This window comes from Nuphar pumila, chromosome 2 (assembly GCF_984573655.1).
Source record: "Nuphar pumila chromosome 2, dmNupPumi1.hap1.1, whole genome shotgun sequence".
Taxonomy (NCBI): Eukaryota; Viridiplantae; Streptophyta; class Magnoliopsida; order Nymphaeales; family Nymphaeaceae; genus Nuphar; species Nuphar pumila.
In genome coordinates this window covers 127,152,996-127,174,524 of record NC_143250.1, presented here as the reverse complement: position 1 = coordinate 127,174,524, position 21,529 = coordinate 127,152,996, and the positions used below count along the sequence as shown (strand labels likewise).

The 21,529-nt window shown below is 36.5% G+C and overlaps 1 protein-coding gene across 3 annotated transcripts; it reads right to left on the bottom strand.

Annotated features, from left to right (window-relative positions):
* Nucleotides 1–1,440: 1,440 nt before the first annotated feature.
* Nucleotides 1,441–14,998, bottom strand: LOC149847050 (histone deacetylase HDT1-like). 3 transcript variants are annotated; one of them, XM_089998274.1, is made up of 10 exons: nucleotides 14,812–14,998; nucleotides 13,118–13,318; nucleotides 5,134–5,204; nucleotides 4,810–5,041; nucleotides 4,539–4,583; nucleotides 4,258–4,445; nucleotides 3,016–3,087; nucleotides 2,804–2,900; nucleotides 1,859–1,988; nucleotides 1,441–1,774 (listed from the first exon to the last, which is right to left on the bottom strand). In XM_089998274.1, exons 2-10 carry the CDS (start codon nucleotides 13,203–13,205, stop codon nucleotides 1,708–1,710), a joined length of 990 nt encoding a protein of 329 aa, XP_089854400.1. In that variant the 5' UTR covers nucleotides 13,206–13,318; nucleotides 14,812–14,998; the 3' UTR covers nucleotides 1,441–1,707. The 3 variants fall into 3 exon arrangements, with proteins under 3 accessions (XP_089854400.1, XP_089854402.1, XP_089854401.1); XM_089998276.1 differs by having other exon boundaries at nucleotides 4,258–4,373; XM_089998275.1 differs by lacking the exon at nucleotides 13,118–13,318.
* Between the last annotated feature and the right edge of the window lie 6,531 nt (nucleotides 14,999–21,529).

Here is a 21,529-nt window from a genome sequence, read left to right as displayed (position 1 = left end):
TTATAAATTTTGACTGTACAAATATTATTTATGTACTTGATTTTATAGGAATCAGCTCTTGAAGCATTAGATTCCAACACATGTGTGAGCTTTTATAAGGTTAAAAAATCAACGGTCCAAAATCTTTGTAAAATTTTGAGGCTTTAAATATCATTTTTTTTCATTGAAAACACATGATCCAGGTATGGATTCCTCGTAAATCGACCATGCAATATATTTATAAGGTCAAAAATGTGAAAAAACATCGAAAGAGAAGACATTTAGCACGTATCATGTGCTCTCTCTCTCTCTCTCTCTCTCTCTCTATATATATATATATATATATATATATATATATATGAAAATGGGTTTGTGCTAAATCAATTTGTTGCTAAATTGGTTTTTCCGGTTTCTCACTTTTTATGCAGTTCTGGCCCTATAAATGTGTTGGGCATGGTCGATTTACTAAGAATTCACACCTGGATCATATGTTTTCAATGAAAAAAATGATGTTTGGTGCCTAAAAATTTTATAAATATTTTAGACTGTTGATTTTTCGAACTTTATAAAAGCCAACCAATGTGTTGGAATCAAATGCTTCAATAGCTGATCCTCTAAAATCAAGTAGATAGATCACATCTGTATGGTCGAAATTTAAAAATAAAATAAAAAAGCCCAACATTGATTTATAGGGCATCTAAGGTGACAGTAACCGGTTACTGTAACCGGTTCATCCATGCAGTTCATTTTTAAAACCTTAGATGCCGTTCATCCAGGGCATCAACGTCTCTGAAAAAAAAATGTGGGATCTATCTAGAAGGCGTAGAATCCATCAATCAGTGATGGATTGATGATAAGTTGAGCAGCTTGATGATATACTCCACCCACCTGTAACAACTGTTGACTCGGGTTTACAGTGATGCCATAAATGATGACAACCCAAACCCCAGCTTACAACGGTACCAATAACAAGCAGGTCGCAAAAATGTTTCTTCTAATTCTAAGAGGAAATACATAGATGGCTAAGGCAGACAAGTTTGCCCACAACTGTACCAATCGAAAAGCTTTTTTTGTACACAAGGGCTCCCTCACCTGGACTTATGAATGCCACCAAGTTGACAAAACGCCACAAATTTTGAAACCCGCTGAGTGGCAGCCCTTCGCCCAAGGTAGAAGCTGGGTATATACTCTCCCATGGGCAGGAAGGACCTCAAAGGTTTTACTAACCATAGATCAGCCAATGTGCACTCAGTGATAAGGTGTTTTTCTCTTGGATTGTCCAACAAAAAAAATTGAAATGATATTTGTTTTTAGACAGAGAAAGCTGGGGTTAGGCAGACCCCTACCAGTTATACAACCATACCATAGGGTTCGAACTTGCAAAATCCCAACACAAGGTGCCGTGCACTAACAGCTCCTGCCAGACAAGCCGAGCCCCCGTTGGTAAAAAAAAAAAAAAAATTGAAAAGCTTTGTTGCGTAGAAAGAGGCAACAAGTTCAGGACTAAATCCATCATATAACACTATTTACGAAACAAAAAAAGCCAAGAGAGCAGTCCAACGAAACATTCGGGCCCTCTTAACGAGGAATAGAGATCCAAAACTTCGTAAACTAATATCAAGCCAAATGCCTAAAACTCTTAAATCCATTACAAAACTGGAAATTCAGTTTGCATTTTTAGCCTTCCGTAAACCACGGGCCTACAAAACTTGGCAGGAATCCTCATGTTCATTTTGCTGCTGCAGTGTGCTTGGCTTTGGTATGGCTCTCCAGGGCTTGTGCCGTGCCAAACGTTCTGGAAGACATGGAATAGTCACTACATTTAGAAAGATAAATGCAAAATAACACTGAATTGATCAGGTTATTATGCTAATCCTACTTGCTACAGGCTTTGCACATCACTTGGCCAGATTTCTTGGGTTGAGAATTCGGCGTCTGCAGCTTTGGCTTATCAGTAGCTGTCTTCCCAGATGGTTTGGACGGGTAGGGTATTGAGACACGGCCACCGCCTGCACATTAAAAAGTGATTTGATGCAAATATATAAATAATTTATCCTGCTGGAATGCAACTAGGGTCAAAACTAATTCGTTAAATTAACTCGACTAGACCCATGATAGACCTTAAATCCACAATCAACTTAAGGGGTGTTGTGCCAGAAGGAAAAGAAGCAATGGATGCAGTGATGGTGGATGTGTCAGTGACAAGTGACGCACCTAAGTTCCAATCATTAACCACAACTAAGTTTCATATAAATTAATTTGAGAAGATAAAATGTCGCAAATTTATGTCTTTAGAACAGTGCCTCGAATTTGTAAAAATTTTACCAGGCTGATTTGGACCAAGAGCAAAGAAATAGCTTTGGGTAAGCAGTCCATCACCATCCTTAGCTCTGGTTGGAAAGTGTGGAATCCCCACTTACAAAACTGTTTGAAAGCCAGGAAAAAGGGGAAAAGTAGGAAGTGGCAACCTTTGCCAGTTTCAATTCCTCATTTCAGCTACCACCATGGTGAGGTGGTAATCACGGAATGCTACATCAGTAACACTTCCTATGGTCGCACCGGTGACCTCAGTTCATTTATGAGGGTAAAAACTGCATCCCAAATATCATTACCATGGAAGTGGAGAATCCTTAATGAATTCTGAAGAGTGCCCCCAAACTGACTCTAAGGATTTGTTAAATCCATGATCATTATGGAATCCACTTTTTCATCCCCAAGAGGCAGTTTCCAAACAGAGCCTAAATCACATTTTATAAGAACGCGCAACATAAAAAAATGCCCCACAAGAGATCACCACTTACAATTATTTAACAGTTCACATTACCTGTTTTCCCACCATCTGGAGTCACAACTTTTGCCTTCTTTTCCGATCTAGGAGTCTTAGTTGCAGATTCTTGTGGTCTCTTTTTGTCATTGTCAGCCTTCAAATAAAAAAGACGTTAAGCAGACTAGGAATGAAAGAACAAGAAGTCTCTAAACTATGGCAAGTTGCAGATGTCCGTGACAAATAAAAGGTATATGACAGTAGCCATCCACCTTCTCGGGTGTTTCTTCATCAGAACTGTCACTCGCATTCTTATCCTCATCACTCTCGTCACTGCCAAGCATCTCCTGAAACATTAAAAACAAAAACAAAAAAACAGAACTCAACATAGCCAAAGGCATCAATATGCTCATGTGGGGACACCATAGCATCATCACCACAGCACTGTTTCCTGTATGTGAATCCCTTCTAGTGGGTAAGCCCAATTGGTTGACCCACTATTTGCCTTCATATTTTAGATTTTTTAGGTCTTAATTATATATGCAATTAACATCACATATAAGAATTGGAAAGCAGAAATGGAGTGTTAAATTTTATTAACAAACTCATTCTCATGTTAATTTTCATTCAAATGAAACTTTTTAGCTACTCTAATTACTATCATTTGCAATTTTGTTTCAAATTTCTACTTTGAAAATCTTAATCACTTTATCAATATTACGTGTTAACCACATCCTCTTTATGGCAGTTGATTGTTGAATTGAACAGGTTATAAAACACAGCATTTAGTTGATTGTGTTGCTCGACATAATAGTTTGGTGACTCACAATCTGATGAATCTACTTTCTGTAATTCATACATGTCAGAAATTAGTTACACCGCTAAATTTTACCAAAGTATTACTTATATGTGAATATTTTGATGTAATAGATATTTCTGCCATTACAAGAGTCTTTCTTAATTTGTAAATTAGAGATATTATTTAATAAATTAATATATGAAATAAAAATTAGCAAAACACAACTGTCACTAGGTTGACATAGCTGAGTTCTTAGTCGAGAACAAGTAGAACCGAACCATGAAACCCTCAGAAAAAGCAATCAAATATCAAAACATGTAGAGACATAATGCATGTTTATAAGCTCCTCAAACTAAAAAAGTAAGAAAAAAGATTTTTTTACTGCAAATTGCAAAAGAAGTTGACCACATAAATTATAAAAATGTGAAACAACTGAGCAAAATAAGCAACAAAAACAGGGATAAGTGTTCATGTGTCTGAAATGTTATTTGTGCCCATGCAGATATACATGATTTTGTCATGATTATTTTAAAAACAGAAGCTTAATGAACAAGTTATTCTCCCATCAGCAATGAAAATAGTTGCTGTTTCCAAATAAAAAATATCCATATTTCATGCCAGGTTCCCTCCATGGAAAGTGACAAAAACATTGTCAAGCTACTCTCGCAATGGAAAGCGTTTCCAAATTATTTCCAACTGTTTACTACTAGAATACCTCATCATCATCATCTTCATCCGTATCATCATCATCTTCTTCATCACTGTCCTCGTCATCATCTTCATCATTGTCTTCTGCATTAGGTCCACCTTCTGGCTTGGGTTTTGTCAATCCTGCAACAGGTTTGCCAGCCTTGACTTTGTCAGTGGCAGGTTTAGGCTGCTCAGCTTTGACTAAAGGTTTCCCTAGAAAGAGCAAGGGATCAACCAATTAAGCATTTGAAAAAAAAACTGGTATGTCATGGAACTCCAGTTAGTAAATCATGGAAAAGTTCTCACCATTTTCATTTTTCACAAGTGGAATCATCTCCTCTGAACCTGAATCTGAAAAACACAGAAATACATAACACACCAATTACAAGGGGAAGAATTCCAGGAAGACATGATATTGTCGGAGCTGAGAAAAACAGATAAACTACCAGAAAAATATTCTGATAAGACAAGTGATGTGCCCATGTAAATAAAGAAAACAATTAAACAAGTTTATGGTTTAACAAATCAACAATAAGAAATGGAAAAAACTATGAGTTTATATCAATAAACAAACTACCTGAATCCTCATCATCTCCTTCCTCTGCAGTTGACTTGTAACCACAAAAGTAAACACTTCCATTTTTCCAGCTGTGAGATAGTTCAAATTCTTTCTCGAATACCAAGTCAAGAGATATCTGGGTACATTTTTCCGTAGACAGGGTTCCTATTACAAGCTTCTTATTGTCAATCTTCACACAAATTGGTACTGACTCATTCGGCTTGTCCTTTTTAATCTCCCCAAGAGCCACCTAGATTATTAGAGATCATTAAGATATATAACTATGAAAACCAAAATAACCAGATAAGCAGAAGTAAAACAAGCAGTGCAGGATTTTTTTACCTGAGAGAGATGCACATAATTATGCTCCCCAGGGTCACATTTCACTGGCTCACTAGACTTGACCTCAATACCTGAACGAAAAAGTATCATGATCCACTCCAAATCAAATGTATAAACATTAAATATATGAAACTATCCAAAATTGCAAACATGCAGCTGGTGGAGCTTCTATAAGTAGATGAAATCCTATCCTCATGCAGTAATGAAATAATGGAAAATAAAAAAACAATGCAACTAAGGACTTTACAAGATTACAATCACAAAAGTACATAAGCACAAACCAATGCCACTAAGGGCTTAGAAGATCACAATCACAATGTGCACAAACACAAGTCCACTATAGGACAAAACAATAGCCAAGGAGCAACAACACAAGCAATAAGGATATATAAGACATTAAGGAACTAAATAAAAAAACACAAAATATAAAAATATTATCATTATTGAGCATAAATGCTCAAGAGAAGCACTGAAAAAATGGGCACAAGTAGTGCCATTATATACAAAAGGACCCAAGGCATAAAGCCATTGGAAGCTCTCATAGGAGTCATTGGGAGCTCCCAACGGTCATAAATGTGACTGTTGGGGCTCCCAACGACTATGGTTCCAATGATCATAAAGCCCCTACAATGCAATAAAAAAATAAAAATAAAATAAAATAAATAACAAATTTGTCATTAGTGGATAGCATCTATTACAAAAAGACAAAAATACCCTTAAAAGGTATTACCTATTATATATATATATATATATATATATATACAACTTAGCACTCCCTCTCAAACTTACACTGTGATATACCGAAAGTTTGAAAATACAACAAAGATTTAATGGGAAGGATTAAGTGACTTTAAGGAAAATCTCCGTCTTTATCATGTAGAGAATTTTGCAAATACAAGTCTTCAAATGTATTTATTGACGATCATCCCCAAACGCCTTCATCAGCTATCTCCATTTTATAACATGATGCATCAAAGATATCCTTTCTCAATCCATCGCATCTTTAAGAGCCTGTAGAGAGAACAAACCAAAAGGTTCCAACTACACAAGGAACATATCCTAGCCGAATAGTTATAAAAATTTTAAAACCAAAATATTTTAAAAACAAGAATAAAATTTTCAAACAAAGTATGAATAATTTTTAGAAATGTTAGATAACCATTAAGAAAGATAAGGAGTATTCCTCACGGATCAAATTTTATGAAATAAGACCATAATCTCAAAATCAATTTAAGAAAAACATAACATTGTTCATATAAAAATTTGATCATTAAAGGCCATGTGAATCATCAAGAAGAGATAGACAATTACGCATAAGTAATATCCTAAGCATTTCAAATAACATGCATATAAAATATAACAAGTCAAAAGGAGATCTCAAGAAAAGATGAGCTAATTGAGTTCATGCATACAACAATGTGAACAAGATAATCAATATAAAACACATATATCTAACATGTAATTAACGCATATTTAATGCACATACAACGACAATAAAAATAACTATTTTTAATAACATACACATAAATGCATGATTTTAAGGTAAAGAATCAAATAGCCTTCAATTATAAACAAAAGTGTCCACCAATATCAAGAGGACAACACATAAGTGTTTTCGTAAGGAACACACTCTCAACACCCAAAAAAGGGCACACACAAGAAGTCTCACAATATAAAAAAAAATTATTAAACATCACAATTATACAAAAAATGCCTGAAACTTTTATCCATAAACATCTTCTATAAGGAAAAATAAGTAGTAAAAGTTTAGAAGTTTCAAGGAGAGATTTTTAAAAAAATCTCACAATAACAAAGAGAATGATATTTGCACATCAACACTAATACGAAGAGATTTAAATTCTCACAAATATCAAGAAGTGATATTTTGCAAATTTCAACAATAATTTGACCACCACAAGCAATCACTAGGCCTCCAAACCTAATAAATCAAGTGTACATGCGACTAGAACAAGAGCATAATCACCATGCCTATAAAGGGTTAAAGACACACGAAAGTGTGTAAAAACATCTCTTGTCTACAAATAATGACATTCAAAACCAGAGTTACCAGTCGAGGAAGCGGGAGCGGGAAGCGATACGGGAAGCGGGAGCGGGAAGCGAGGCACTTTAAAAAATTTAGGAAGCGGGGAAGCGTGGGACCACTTAGAAGAAAATTCCGAACCGTCTCGGAAACGACCTAGGAAGCGAACCGGAAGCGACCTAGGAAGCGAACCGGAAGCGAGGGGAAGCGAAAAAAAAATGAAAAAAATGGGGAAGCGAGGGGGAAGCGAGGGGGAAGCGTGGGGGAAACGTGGGGGAAGCGTGGGGGAAGCGCGCTTCCCATTTATGGGAAGCGCGTTTCCCATAAAAGGGGGACGCGCTTCCCATAAAAGGGAAGCGCGCTTCCCATAAAAGGGAAGCGCGCTTCCCAAAAAAGGGGGACGCTTCCCCTCACGCTTCGGAAGCGCGACGTTTCGCGCTTCCGAAGCGCGCTTCGGGGAAACGCGCTTCCCCTTTTGCCTAGGCGCTTCCGGTAACTCTGTTCAAAACAAGTGTATCAGCGACCAAAACCAGAGCATAATCACAATACCAACGATGAGCTAAAATCACATACGAAGGTGTGAATGAACATCTTTTGTCTACATATAATGACACTAAAAAATCAAGTGTATCAGTGGCTAGATCAAGAGTATAATCATAATGTCAACAATAGGCTAAACGCACATGAATGTGTGAACAAACATCTCTTGTCTATATATAATAACATTAAATAATCAAGTGTATCAGTGACTAGATCAAGAGTATAATCACAATTCCAACAATGGGCTAAAAACATACATAAATGTGTGAACAAACATCTCTTGTCTACATATAATGACACTGAGATAGGAGGCATAATAAGAGAAAACATTCGACGCAAGAAAACTTGTAATGAAAACAAACTAATGCCATCAATTTGTACAATCTTTCGAAACACAAGGTTTCAAAAAAAAGATAGCCATCACAGATAAACATAATTATGAACATCCAATATAATAATGGCCAAATAAACAAATAAGTGATACAACACACTCATAAAACCATAGATCAAACAACTGTCGGTTAGAGCCAAACTATAAGTTGACAATCTACACTGACATAACCAAGGTATACACAACTCACCCCCACAAACAAACTCTGGTTCAACAATATCAAAGTCAAGAGAAATGATGCATCATATAACATTATGTGATGGACACAACAAATTCCATAAGGCAATAAATACTCACAAAAATCATTTTCCAAATCAATGAGTTCAAATATAAGAATCGATTTCAAAAAAATAAAGTTTCAAATCAAATCCAATAACGGTATATAGAAAACTTAGACTGAATATAGTGCAATCATATGCACAACAAGATGTCAATTGATGCAATAATAAGCATTGTTAACACAAGCAAGCTATATAGAGAGATAGTTCAATCTAGATTAAAGTCTACTATGAAATAATCAATGTCATAACATTAAAGAAGACCAAAACATATACAGAGATTCTCAAACCATATAAAAAACCAAGTGCATACACAAGTACAACTAATCATGGATACTTACAAAAAAGTTAAAAGAACTCATTTATATGCAATAATCTAAATAACTTAAAGTCACGTATCGTATATAAAAGACATGCATAGGAAGAAATTTAAGCATACATGCAAGTGATAGATTTAAGGCACTAAGGGCACAATATAAAAAATTATGTTTTATAAATAACAAGTATCCAATGAAATCATGAGTTTTTAATCAAGAACACACATGTACACCAAAGATCTAAGTGGACAAGCATGTTTATCAATAATGGACAAGTAATAAAGTGAATCATGAGGGAAACACTTATAACACCCACTAAGGGAAAAGTGTGCAACATAAACATAATATTTAAATCTCATGCAAAACATGTAAGATAATGTTCATTAAAGAGTCATCAGACTAAGAAAATAGCATAATCATAAGGACCACAAAAAGGACCAACAAGAGAAACACCCAATATCATAATTATTGTCCCACAAAATGACCATAAAAGGCATTTATTAAAGTGAATGACTTCCCATGAGAAATTATGCTCAATACCTTATACACGAATAAACAATCTTATTCATCATGTAAGGCAATCATAAGTGCATAAGGATAAAAAATCAATATAAAAATTATTATTTTTTCTTTTTATAAGCTAGATCATAATTTGTAACATTTCATATGCTACTCTTAATACACTGAGTAAAGAGAAAGATTAAACACAAGTTTAAGCAAAACTTCATAAGATCATACTTATGAAATACACACAACACCATTATTTTAAAATTTCTCAAATCATTTTAAAATATGACAATTTTTCAAGAAAGAACAAAACAAAGTTCAATAATAGAACAAAAGCCAACAAATGCTCAAACATACAAAATTATATACATATATATATATATATATATATTAAATAAAGCAAGTTTTTTGAAAAAATAGAATTTAAACATTATTTCAAAAAACACACATCGAATTTCACAAGATTAAACAAATAAACCTTATATGAACAAGTCCAACAATAATAAAAAACATTCAAAGTTTTTTGTTTTTATTTTAATAAAACAAAGGCAAACATATATATATATATATATATATTTAAAGATTAAAGAAAATAAGTGTTTTCTCATGCATAATGCATAAAAAGGATAACACAAGAAATATTTAAAGATATGAGATACATACCGGGTCTAGTTTTCCCTTGAATCCAAACAACACAACGATCAGGAATCATTCACGAAGCACAAACTCGAACCAAAAAATCCCAAGACCCAAAAGAGGCAAAATGTCAAGAAGAAATTCTTGGCTCCGATACCATGTAGTGAAATAGCAGAAAATACAAAAACAATGCCATTAAGGGCTTTACAAGAGCACGATCACAAAAGTGCATAAGCACAAACCAAAGTCACTAAAGACTTACAAGATCACAATCAGAATGTGCACAAGTACAAATCCACTATAGGACAAAACAATAGCCAACATGGGGCAATAACACAAGCACTAAGTGCATATAAGACATTAAGGAAATAAATATAAAAACACAAACAGTGTTGTGAAAAGCATTGAGGCGTAGCGAGGCGCTCCACCAAAATCTGAGGCGAGGCGTAAGCCTTGAGGCGCAAAGCGTAAGCCTCAAAAAAAAATTAAACTTAAAAAAACTATAAAAATTATCTAAAATTATAAATAAATAAGAAATGGTTTATTGATGAAGCACCAACCAACACGAAATAAAAAAACCTCAAATAAATACGGAAAAAATATGAGATTAACATGTAAAAGTAACATTAATGCAACAACTTGATCTATGTAAGTATCTAAGAAATAAAATATGAGCAGTTCCAATGCCTAGAGCAGCATAAATAATCCATTTCTTCGTCAAGAAACAAGCAATGGAAGAAAAACCATGGAAGCAGGTGCAAACAAGTGGGTATCCGTATTTGAAAGCTTCGAGCAAGCAGACCCAACAACCACTAGAAAGTATGTAGAATATCTAACATCCTTCTACAATCTGTATCATAAATTTGAATACTTCAAGTAGCAGCACTTTTTGTTCAGGTCAAATGTTTGGTCATGTACAATCAATTACTTGAACTTATGATCACTATGAAGCAAGAATAGCCAATATATTATGGAGCATCTGACTATAGTAAATGAAATCAAGAGTGGAAGCAAGACAGATCCAGGCGCAGGATCTCAAAAAAGAGTAAATAACAACCTACTAGTAAGATTACACGAGTAACTTTTTAAATGTTTTAAGCTCACCAAAAGAACAATATTGATACAGTAAGCAGAGATGACCCATACATCAAATCATAATGAAGTGGTCCCAAGTACAAATATCCTCATTGAATCATAAAGCGCTCACAGGAATACAAGCACAATGCTCACAAACAAAATCACAAGATCTCACAAGTACAGGGGGTGGAGCCCCCTTCCCTGTCGAACAGAAGGTGACAGGGGTCAAAGCCCCCTGCCGAAAAAGAAAGCGATAGGGGGTGGAGCCCCCTGCTGATGAGAGGGGACGACAAGGGGCTCCGCCCCCCTGCCGATCGACCCAAAGAAAGAGGCAGGGGGAGTCCCCTTGCCTGTCGACAGAGCAAAAAGGACAAGGGGAGCAGAGCCCCCTGTTGACAAGGCAAATGGCAGGGGGGGTGGAGCCCCCTGCCGGCAAAGCAAGGACAGGGGGTGCAGAGCCCCCTGCTTGACGACAAGGTGAGGAGCCCCCTACCAAAAAAGAAAAAGACAAGGGGCTTTGCCCCCCTGTCAGTCGACCAAGAAAGAAAAACAAGGGGGGGGGACCCCACCCATGAGAGGCAGGGGGGAACCCCCTGCCGACGAAAGGCGACGACAGGGGCTCCGCCCTTTTGTCGGTCAACCAAGAGAGAAAAGCAGAGGGGGGGAACCCCCTGCCCACGAGAGGCGACAACAGGGGGCACCGCCCCTTGTCGGTCGACCCCAAAAGAAAGGCAGGGGGTAACCCCCTGCCGATGAGAGGCGACGACAACAAAAGGCTCTGCCCCCTGTCGATTGACCTCTCACGGAGAAGTAAAGAAGAGGGTTTACCTGGCAGCAGCAACTCCGACGTCACCGGAAAACGCAGAGGAACGGTGGCAGAGGTCGCCGAAACGGACGGCAGTGAGTCGCTGGCGCCCTCGCAACAGAGAAAAGAAAACGGTGGTGGCTGGCGGGTCGCCGACGCCTTCTCAGTAGAGGAAAGAAGAAGGTGGAAGAGGCGATGACCGACGGCGGGTGGTGGCCGGCGACAACAATCGCGGGGGACAAGAGGGGACAGAGTGGAGAGAGAAGGGGCGAGGGCTTTAGCCCCACGCCCGAGGCATATGTGTCTTTTTTAAAGACACAGGTTCTCTCGAACCTTCGATAATACGGGTCCGGGTCCGACTCGGGTCCGGGTCCGACTCGGGTCCGGGTCCGACTCGGGTCCGGGTCCGACTCAAGTCTGGGCCCATCCGATTTTTTAATGCGCGCCTCACGGTGAGGCGCGCCTTGCCTCAAGGCGTACGCCTTAAGGCGCATGAGGCATACGCTTTTATGGTTTTGCGCTTTTTAAGTGCGCCTCAAGGCAAAAAGACCCTCTCCTCGAGGCGAGGCACGCTTTTTGCGCCTTGAGGCACATTTTTAACAACACTGAACACAAAATATAAAAATATTTATCTTTATTGAGCATAAATGCTTAAGAGAAGAAAAATAGGCACAAGTAGTGCCATTATATACAAAAGGACCCAAGGCATAAAGCCATTGGGAGATCCCATAGGAGTCATTAGCAGCTCCCAACGGTCATAAATGTGACCATTGGAGCTCCCAACGACTCTATGGTCCCAATGACCATAACGCCCCTAGAATGCAATAAAGGTGAAAATAAAAATAAAATAAAATAAATAAAAAAACAAAACTGTCCCTAGTGGATAGCATCTATTACAAAAAGACAAAAATACCCCTAGAGGGTATTACCTATTACATCAATATAAATAACACACACACACACACATATATATACACACACACATGTACAACTTAACACAACCAACATTCAAGTGTACCAATTATTAATCATATAAGATGCACATCTAAGAGTATCAATCAGTTTCATCATAAAACAGTATTGCCCTTGTAGCTCCATGTGATGCACAACCACAATCAACTATTATTTGTTGTATGCTCTCATCAAGGGCAGAACAGTTCAGCAATACGCAAAGATCCCAAGTATGTGTACCAGAGATCTGCACTGAGATAATAGAACTTGCATATATAAAAACAAACATTGGAAACCCAGCTCCAGAAATAACATGCTTGCTTTCAGAATTAGATAACAGTTGCCAAAAAAACAGCTCTAGGAGATAAATAATGTGCAATATCTTGTAGAACTTTTGAACGGGAAGTACATAAGATTGATTAGGGTAACAGAAAGACCTACACTTATTTGCACTTTCCAACATAAAGATGCCTCCAACAAAGAAATGGTTAGGCACATGTTCGAGGAAAAATTGAATGAGAACATCCATACCAATTGGAAAATGGCATAGAGAAATTGGACTCACAAATCCGCAAAACACACATTAATAAATGGAAGAAGCCCAAAAAAAGAAGAAGACCTAATGAAGCAGGTCTCCATCTCCTGCAAGTATTTCCAGTATGTAAACATTAATTAATTGCAGCAGTGTAAATATCAACAAGAAACAAAAAAAATAACAAATCCAGATCACATTATGCAACATAACCAAAAAAACACAATTAGCAGATGAAAAAAACAGGACATCTGATTGGCTCGCTGCTAGCTAAATCAACTATGCAGAAAACTGATAAGAATGGGAGCTAAAATATCAGCAGGTTAGCGACCATTAGAAGGCAGCCTCAATTATTGCTGAAAACAGGCAGTTCTTATCATGTATATAATTTAAGAGTAGGCAAACAAGTTCTAGCAACCAGAAGAGGAATCTATCTATCAGTAATCCATCACATAGAGGAAGATTGGAGGTTACTGGAACAAATCACTGGATTGCCACCAACACATACAGTAGCTCATTCCTCCTCTCGCATAAGACTCAAAATCCATGTCTTCAACATTGATCAAATTTTATGTTTCTCATAATTTTAGTGGAAAAAAATTCAAAGAAGGAAACAAAAAACTAACACACAGTATATGTGTCAATAAAAAAATTACTAAAGATACACCAAATCAGGCTTGGTTATTGATATGGTGAATGTATTTGCATTACTTGAAACCTCTTCTGATTCAGAATCATGGTTCATTGTGTATCACCCCCTTGTTCCCGCAGGATAAATAAAAAACAGACTTCTGCCAAAGAATGAGGTCTATTAGAACTGCTCATGACCATTTCATGCACACAGGCATTCTGATTCAGAATCATGGTTCATTGTGTATCTCCCCCTTGTTCCCACGGGATAAATAAAAATTGTTCTGCCGAAGAATGAGGTCTATTAGAACTGTTCATGACCAGTTCATGCACACAGGCACATGTGTGAACGCTCGCACGCAAGCACACACACACACCCCAAGACCATCTACTTCGGAATAGAGAAGACAAAAGCAAATCGTTTCACAAGAGTACAAATGAAACATCCATAACACTTGGAGCATCATAGAGATCCTTTGTCCAATGCATTGCGTGATTGAATAGAGAACATACAGTTAAAGCTTTTCTCACTTTGAAAATCACATATAAATCACATACATTTTCTTCGCTAAGAAAACGTGACAGCCGATGCCTCATACAAGCTTCTGTCAGTCTACATACAAAAAGAAAAAAAAATCCATCACAAGTTCTGTCAGTTGACATACGCAGCTGATAATGGTCTTTTAATTTTTTCATTTCCCTCACAAACTCGATACATCATATTCATTAAGAGTTTTTTTATCACAAACACCAAAGGCTAAAAAGCCCTTATTTCTTCTTCAAAACCCTAGAAAACGAAAAACAAGAACATATAGTAAAATTTCGAGCGATACACATTTGGATGTGCGATCATATTCACTAACCACGAGAAAATCAAAACGAACCCTTGATAACTAAGCATCGATAGCACCAGAAAAGCAAAATCAGAAAACAGAGACAGGGAAGAAGGGAGAAAGAGACGCGAATAAATTACCCCAGAACTCCATCTCCATCGAGAATAGAGCGGCGAGACGACCAGCCAAAGGGCACCAAACAGGAAAGAAGAGAGGCAAAGGGGGGAGAGCGGTCGCCCAAGAATCCTCTTCTAGGGTTTAGGGTTCCACAAAGAGAAAAGGAAGAGAGAAAACCCTCACGTTCTCCTCCTCAATTTTGGTTGGGCTCTGAGTAGGTGGACGAGAGGGGGAACGTGGGTTTATACAGCAATTAGCAACGGCGAGTCGCGACGCGCCCTAACGCTACAATAATTACCAAATTATCCTTCCGACTGAAAAAACAAAGAGACATTGGAATAGGGATGGCAGTGGACCGGGGGACAACGGGGCTCCGCTCCGCCTCGCCCCGTTTGGACCGGGGATGAAGGGCATGAAACGGGGATAGAGGTTAAAATCTATCCCTGTGCGGGGATGGACTTACACTTTTCCCCGCCCCGCCCCGTCTCAATCCCCGCCTTCCCCTGCCCCGCCCCGTTCTTAATCCTTTAAGGAATAACTATAGACTGAAGGAAAACACTGAAGGAAAACGGGGGCCCGCCCCTCCTCACACCCGTTTGGACGGGGATGGAGGACATGAAACGGGGATGGAGGTTAAAATCCATCCTCATGCGAGGATGGAGGTGGGGATGAAGGTTAAAATTTTGAAACGGGGTGGGGGTGCCCCGCCTCGGTCCACTGCCATCCCTATATTCGAACAAGTAATTATGTCCCTGAGAATGAGCTTCCAACGGAAGACTCTGATTGATAACTTATAAGCCTTGTGCTTTGGCCAGCCGAATCAAGCCGAGCTCGAGCTGACCGAGTTAAAAAAGAAAAAACAAATTATGTTTGGTTGCATAATGTGATTTAGAATCTCATGCAAAATGATAAACGAATCCCATTTGCACAACTAACCAAAATATGATTTGGAATATGTTATGGTCTTAGATCTAGAGAACTAGTTAGATCCATTGCTCCAAGATCTAGATGTCACCTTAGATGTGGAAGAGGGTTTTCAAAGTTTAAGTGAAGCTCATGGAAGTGACAAGGTTGTCGAGATAACTTCTTTAAAAAAATGTCATCAAACACAAGTTCACACTAGAGCACACACGTTCACACTAGAGCAAAGGAGAACATCATGATGGGGCCCACAAGAGAGCGCCAAATCAGAGGAAAAGGATGGGACGTCTCCACCTCTTTAGAGCCTTCTCCCTCTTTCCAAGAAGGAAAGGTTGTGTCATGGTCCGGAATCGATCCCAAATTACTTTGATGTTTTTTTAATTTAGATTTGATGTTTTGATTTTTTTTATAGGCAAGTTGAGGTTAGGCGGACCCCTAATAGTTATACAACTATACCATTGGGTTTTGAACATACAACGTCCCAACATAAGATGACATGCACTAGTTGCTCCTACCAGACAAGCGGAGCTCCCCCCCCTCGTTGGTTGATGTTTTGAATTCTTGCTCCAATAGAGTGGGTGTAGTAGGTCTTTGGGTTTGCATATTTGTATTTGGTAAATTTATTTTTAAAGTGGGTCAGGTTTGTACGGATTACGATTCAGTAATCATTCTTGATCCAAGTCCAGATAGAGATCTATACTTAAGAGGGAATCTAGATCTAGATGGTGCCCCAAATCTAGGGTTAAGGTGGGCAGCGTAGTCAACATGAGAGCCACACATGTTGATACGATAGCTTAGGTGGCAGATCATGACTGGGTCCTACTCAAGACAAGTGTTAACTTTCTACGGAGTTTCTGGAATTAAGGTGGCATCTCTAGCACATGACATTGTCAACACTAGAACGAAGGAGTGCAAGCCAGTAGGGCCTATAAGGGGGGCATCTCCCGCTCTTTAGAATCATCTCTCTTCTTCCAAAAATAAGAGTGTAAACACCTCAATTTGTCTATCTTCATTCAGAAACCCTTTCCTTTGCCATTGGGGCCCACTCTCAAAAGCTTTCAGAGAACCAGCTGGTCGACATCTGAGTCAGGGCTATTCAGATCTTGAATTATGTATCAAATTCAAATATTTCATCCTACAATCAAGATTTACTCTCTATTTTTGGCTCAATTTCAATCATCAATTTTTGCCTTCGAACAAAAATGTTCAATTCTTTGTCTCTGCCAAGAGTCCGGGACTTCAAATCTCTTATCCAGAGTTTGCCTTTTGCATTTCATTTAATATCATTTTGCATCATTTTTTATGTCATTTTATTGCATTGCATGTCATTGCATGTCATTGCATGTCATTTTCGAGATCTAGCACTCTTGTTTTTTAAAATATTCAATTCATATTCAAGTTTTAAATCTTTTCTTTCGAAATCAATTTCAAAACCTGAGTTTTAGATCGATATTTGTCATTTGTTAACACCCGGGATCTTATATTTTCCTTAGAAAGCAATCTGGATTCATTTTTAACTCAATTTTAATTGATCTCAACTCTCAGATAAGACCCATGTAGGTGGTGTCGCTTCTGGATCCCTTCTTTCATCTAAATTTTTTAAATTTTAGAGTCCTTGCTGGATCAGTACTCTGTCTTTTCACCTTTTTAAGCCTTTTTCAAAAATTTATTTATGTTTTAAACTAGAAGTAATCCTACCCCTTGTCCATTCCTTTCATTTTTGCGAAAATCTCAGAGTCTCAGTCGAACTAGGACTCTGTCCCAGAGTTTTAGTTGGATTAGGACTCTATCCTGATTTTATTCTTATTCCTTTTTTTCACTTGTTTTTAAAAGCCTTCTCATCTCACTTTCAAAAAAACAAAAATCTTACAGTTTCAGTCAGACTAGGACTCTATCACAGAGTTCCAGTCGGACTAGGACTCTTTCCTCCATCTCTATTTTTACTTATTTTCAATAAAATTTGTTAAAATCTTCTATTTTGGTCAAAATTATAGAGTTTTAGTTGGATTAGGACTCTATTTTAGAGTTTTAGTCGGATCGGGACTCTATCTTTCGTTGCTATTTTCACCTATTTTCAAGGAAACCTTTCAAAATCTTTCAAAAGAAGTCAAAATTTTAGAATTTTAGTCGGATCAGGACTCTGTATCAGAGTTTTAGTTGGATTAGGATTCTAACCCTGACTTCATGTTTGAGAAAATCTTTCAAAAACTTTCCTTCTTAAAACCCTTTATTTAAAAAACTTGATTTTAAAATCAGTTTTCAACTTTTTCTTAAGCGGGACCCACTCTGCACAGGTGCAAAACCCTAATCTTCAATTTTATTTCATTTTATATCTTCCATATTTCAAAAATACAAAAATATATTAATTAGTTTAGGTGTCCTTTTAAAGTTTTTGATAAAAATCAATTTAACCCCTTTTGTTTTTTAAGTTTTAAAATCATTTTCTGAAAAACCGAGTGGGGCCCACTTAAGTGGCTCCATATTTGAAGGTATTTTGGTTAACTTAGGATTAGTTAATGTCTTAATTAGGTTAGAAGTTTGAAAAGTCTAATTGATTTTAAAACTCCATTTGATTTTAAAACTTTAAATTTGTTTTAACTTTTTTTTAGGTTTTGAAAAACCAAATGTGGGTCACATGGTGCCACATTTGAGATATTTTAAAAGGTTAATTAGGTCAATTAGTTTAGTTAATTAGTGCTGGATTAGGGTAGGATTCTTCAAAAAAATCGTCCCTCTCTCATTTTACTCATCCAAACCAATTAAACAGAGTCTAAAATAATCAAAATTCTCCCTAATTAATGTTTTGAAGTTTCTATAAATAGGGGCACCTAAAGGGGAGTCAACCAAGTTTTTTTTTTCACTCCCTGTCTCTCCAAAACTTTGTGGTCCTCTCTTCTCCCTCAGCCTTCCTCCTTCCCCCATTGGTGCAACCAAGGTAAGCCTTCCCACTTCTTTCTTTTCTCCTTTTTATTTTTATTTTTTTATGTATTTTGCCATTGCCACCCTTTTTAGTATGCTTTTCCTTTTCTTTTATTTAAAAAAAAATCATGTGAGGACCTCAAGATGATGATAAGATGATGTTTGATGGTCTCTTACATGTTTTTGATCTATTAATAATATTTATTTTTCCTTTATTATGTTAAACGCCCGAAAAAGATCGAGATTCGATTGTTCGATGGTCAAATCCCTCTTTTAGAGGCTAAATCAAATCCCAATTGTGTTTTCTCTGATTTTTTTTATTAATTTATCATACTTATGTTTATTTTATTCAGTCAAGCATCAAATCCAAATTCATTATATTATTTATTATTTTTTCTTTATTTTTTTCATGTTTAGATTAGGTTTATTCATGCATTATCGATAATCTATAAATCTCGATCTCGGGCATGTGAGAACTATGTTTAGAACTGTGCATGTGTCAGTGATTTCCTATAAAAAAATCGAATTATTTTGGGTTCTGTAACCCTGTCAAAAAATCAAAAAACAAACTATGCTTTTTGAACCATGAAAACATTATGTGGATTTGGGAACGACTAGACAAGGTAATATTTCTTTCATCAGAGATCTGATTGACAATCCGTAAGTTGGAGTATGTTTGGTATTCTGTCTAGTATTTATTTTAAAATTTTCAGATTTTTATATATCATTTGCTATTTTTCCTCTGATAGAAATCAGAATCGGTTTTACAGAGCCCGTTATGCATCAATTAAACCCTAGATCAAATTGTGCACATCGTATCTTCCTAACCAAAGATTTGATCGGTGATCCGTAAAAAAGAGTATCTTCATCTGTGTATTTACTGTCATCTGTAAAAATTTTATAAGATTGTAATATAGTTTGCTATATTTTCTGCATCCAAAACCGGATCTAGTTATTTTAAATTGTTATATATTCGCCAGAATCAATTGTATATTGCTGAAGCGATATCTCCCTAACCAGAGATGGTTTTTCTGATTTTTAATGGTAATTTTTTTTTATTTGTCTACTATCTTTTTGTAAATTTCTATAAATTTCTGTGGTGGTTTGATACCCGATTTAGGTCTAACACTGTGACAGGTACATGCCCATGGGCAAAATCGCATATTTTAAGGTTTTATTTAATTTTTATATTAAAATAATGCCAAAAATATATAATTTTTAATGTAGTTTAATTTTAGTGTTATCAGAACTGTCCATTTCTATTTTTACAGATTTTGGAATCCATTTTATGCATTTTTTAGTTAAATTGTAAAAACAGGATGCCCGCGGTGATTCAACTAAAACACGGGCGAAATTACTCTTTTCATGATATTTCACTTTTTTTAGAGAAAGTTTTATATTTTTAGGGTTTGATCATGTTTATAATCATGCTAGGGTGTTTCATACCCGATTTTGTGTTGATTTGAATCTGTTTGATCCTTAAATCAAAAGTTTTACATTTTTTTTTTGAAAACCCTGATTTCAAGACCATAGTCTTGTTTTCAAGGGTATTTTGGTCATTTTTTCAAAATTCTGAATTTCAAAGTTATTTATTTTTATTATTTATTCAATTTTTTATAATCTTTTATTATGTTTATCTCAGGAAAACATGAAAAAGGCTTATATTTGGAAAAACCCAATAATTTCTAAATATTGTTGGATAAATCCAGAAAAGTCGACATATCTTCACTAACAAGTTTGCTAGTTTTGCAGGGATATTCAAGATTGTATTTCCTTTTTTTTTCTTTTATTTCAATTCAATTAGAAATGTAAATTAATTATAAATTTGGAATAAGAATTTACTTTTCCTACTTAGAATAGAGTTGCATTGCATGTAGTTTATTTTTTTTATATAAATGCCAATGTGTGATGGATGATGATTCATGCATATTCAAACTCACAATGGTCTACATGAATGGCACGTGCACTAGCTTTTAAGGAGTTGATAAACTCGGTGGGTTTCGTATTTATGGCCATAGTCAGAATACGAACAAAACCCATATTTATCATATTTTTCTAAGCCACAAATGGCATGGCCTACACTCTTAAGCATTTTCATAAACCATTGTATATTTCAAAGTTTTTTCAAATATTTTCTCCTTTTAGAATCAAATAATATATATTCAATACGTATTTGTGGCCATAGTCAGAGATATGTAAAGAATTTATTTCATCTAAATTCTATAAGGCATAAAAATATCTTTTTCAAAGATTTTCTTCAAAGCTCTTCAGAAAATATTTTCTCAAATTGCATCAATGATTTTAACGGTTTGAAATCATGAAAAATACCTTCATGCAACATTAGATCACTTTCTTGAATCAATTTTATAGTTCTTGAATGGAAACTAAGCTTAAAATCAATATGCAAGGGGTGACAATGGTGAAAACCATAGAAACAAGCATAAAAAATTGATAAAATCAATGAAATAAGATAAAGAGAACTCACATTGGAGGTTGCTGCAACAATGGTGAAACGAAGGTTGGTGGAGAAGAGAGAGAGAGAGAGCAATAAAAGGAGAGAGAGAGCCTAAGGGTCGACCCCCTTGATCCCCTTTTTATAGCCTCGTGAAATCCCACTTAATTAGGGCTAATTAATGCCCTCTTTGACTTTTTCAAAATCCTATCTAAAACCAACTAAAGCGGGGCGATTTTTGGTGAACTTCTAGCCTAGGTGGGACTCTAACTAACCCTAATTATCCTAACTAAAACCCTAGATAACTTAGGAGACTCCAAATATGGCACCACTTTCTGTGGGCCCACACTTGGTTTATAAAACTTTAAAAACTTTAAAAACCAAGGTTAAAATGAAAAGTGAAAATAAGATTTTAAAATCAATTTTGACTCTTCTAACCTAGCTAGGAT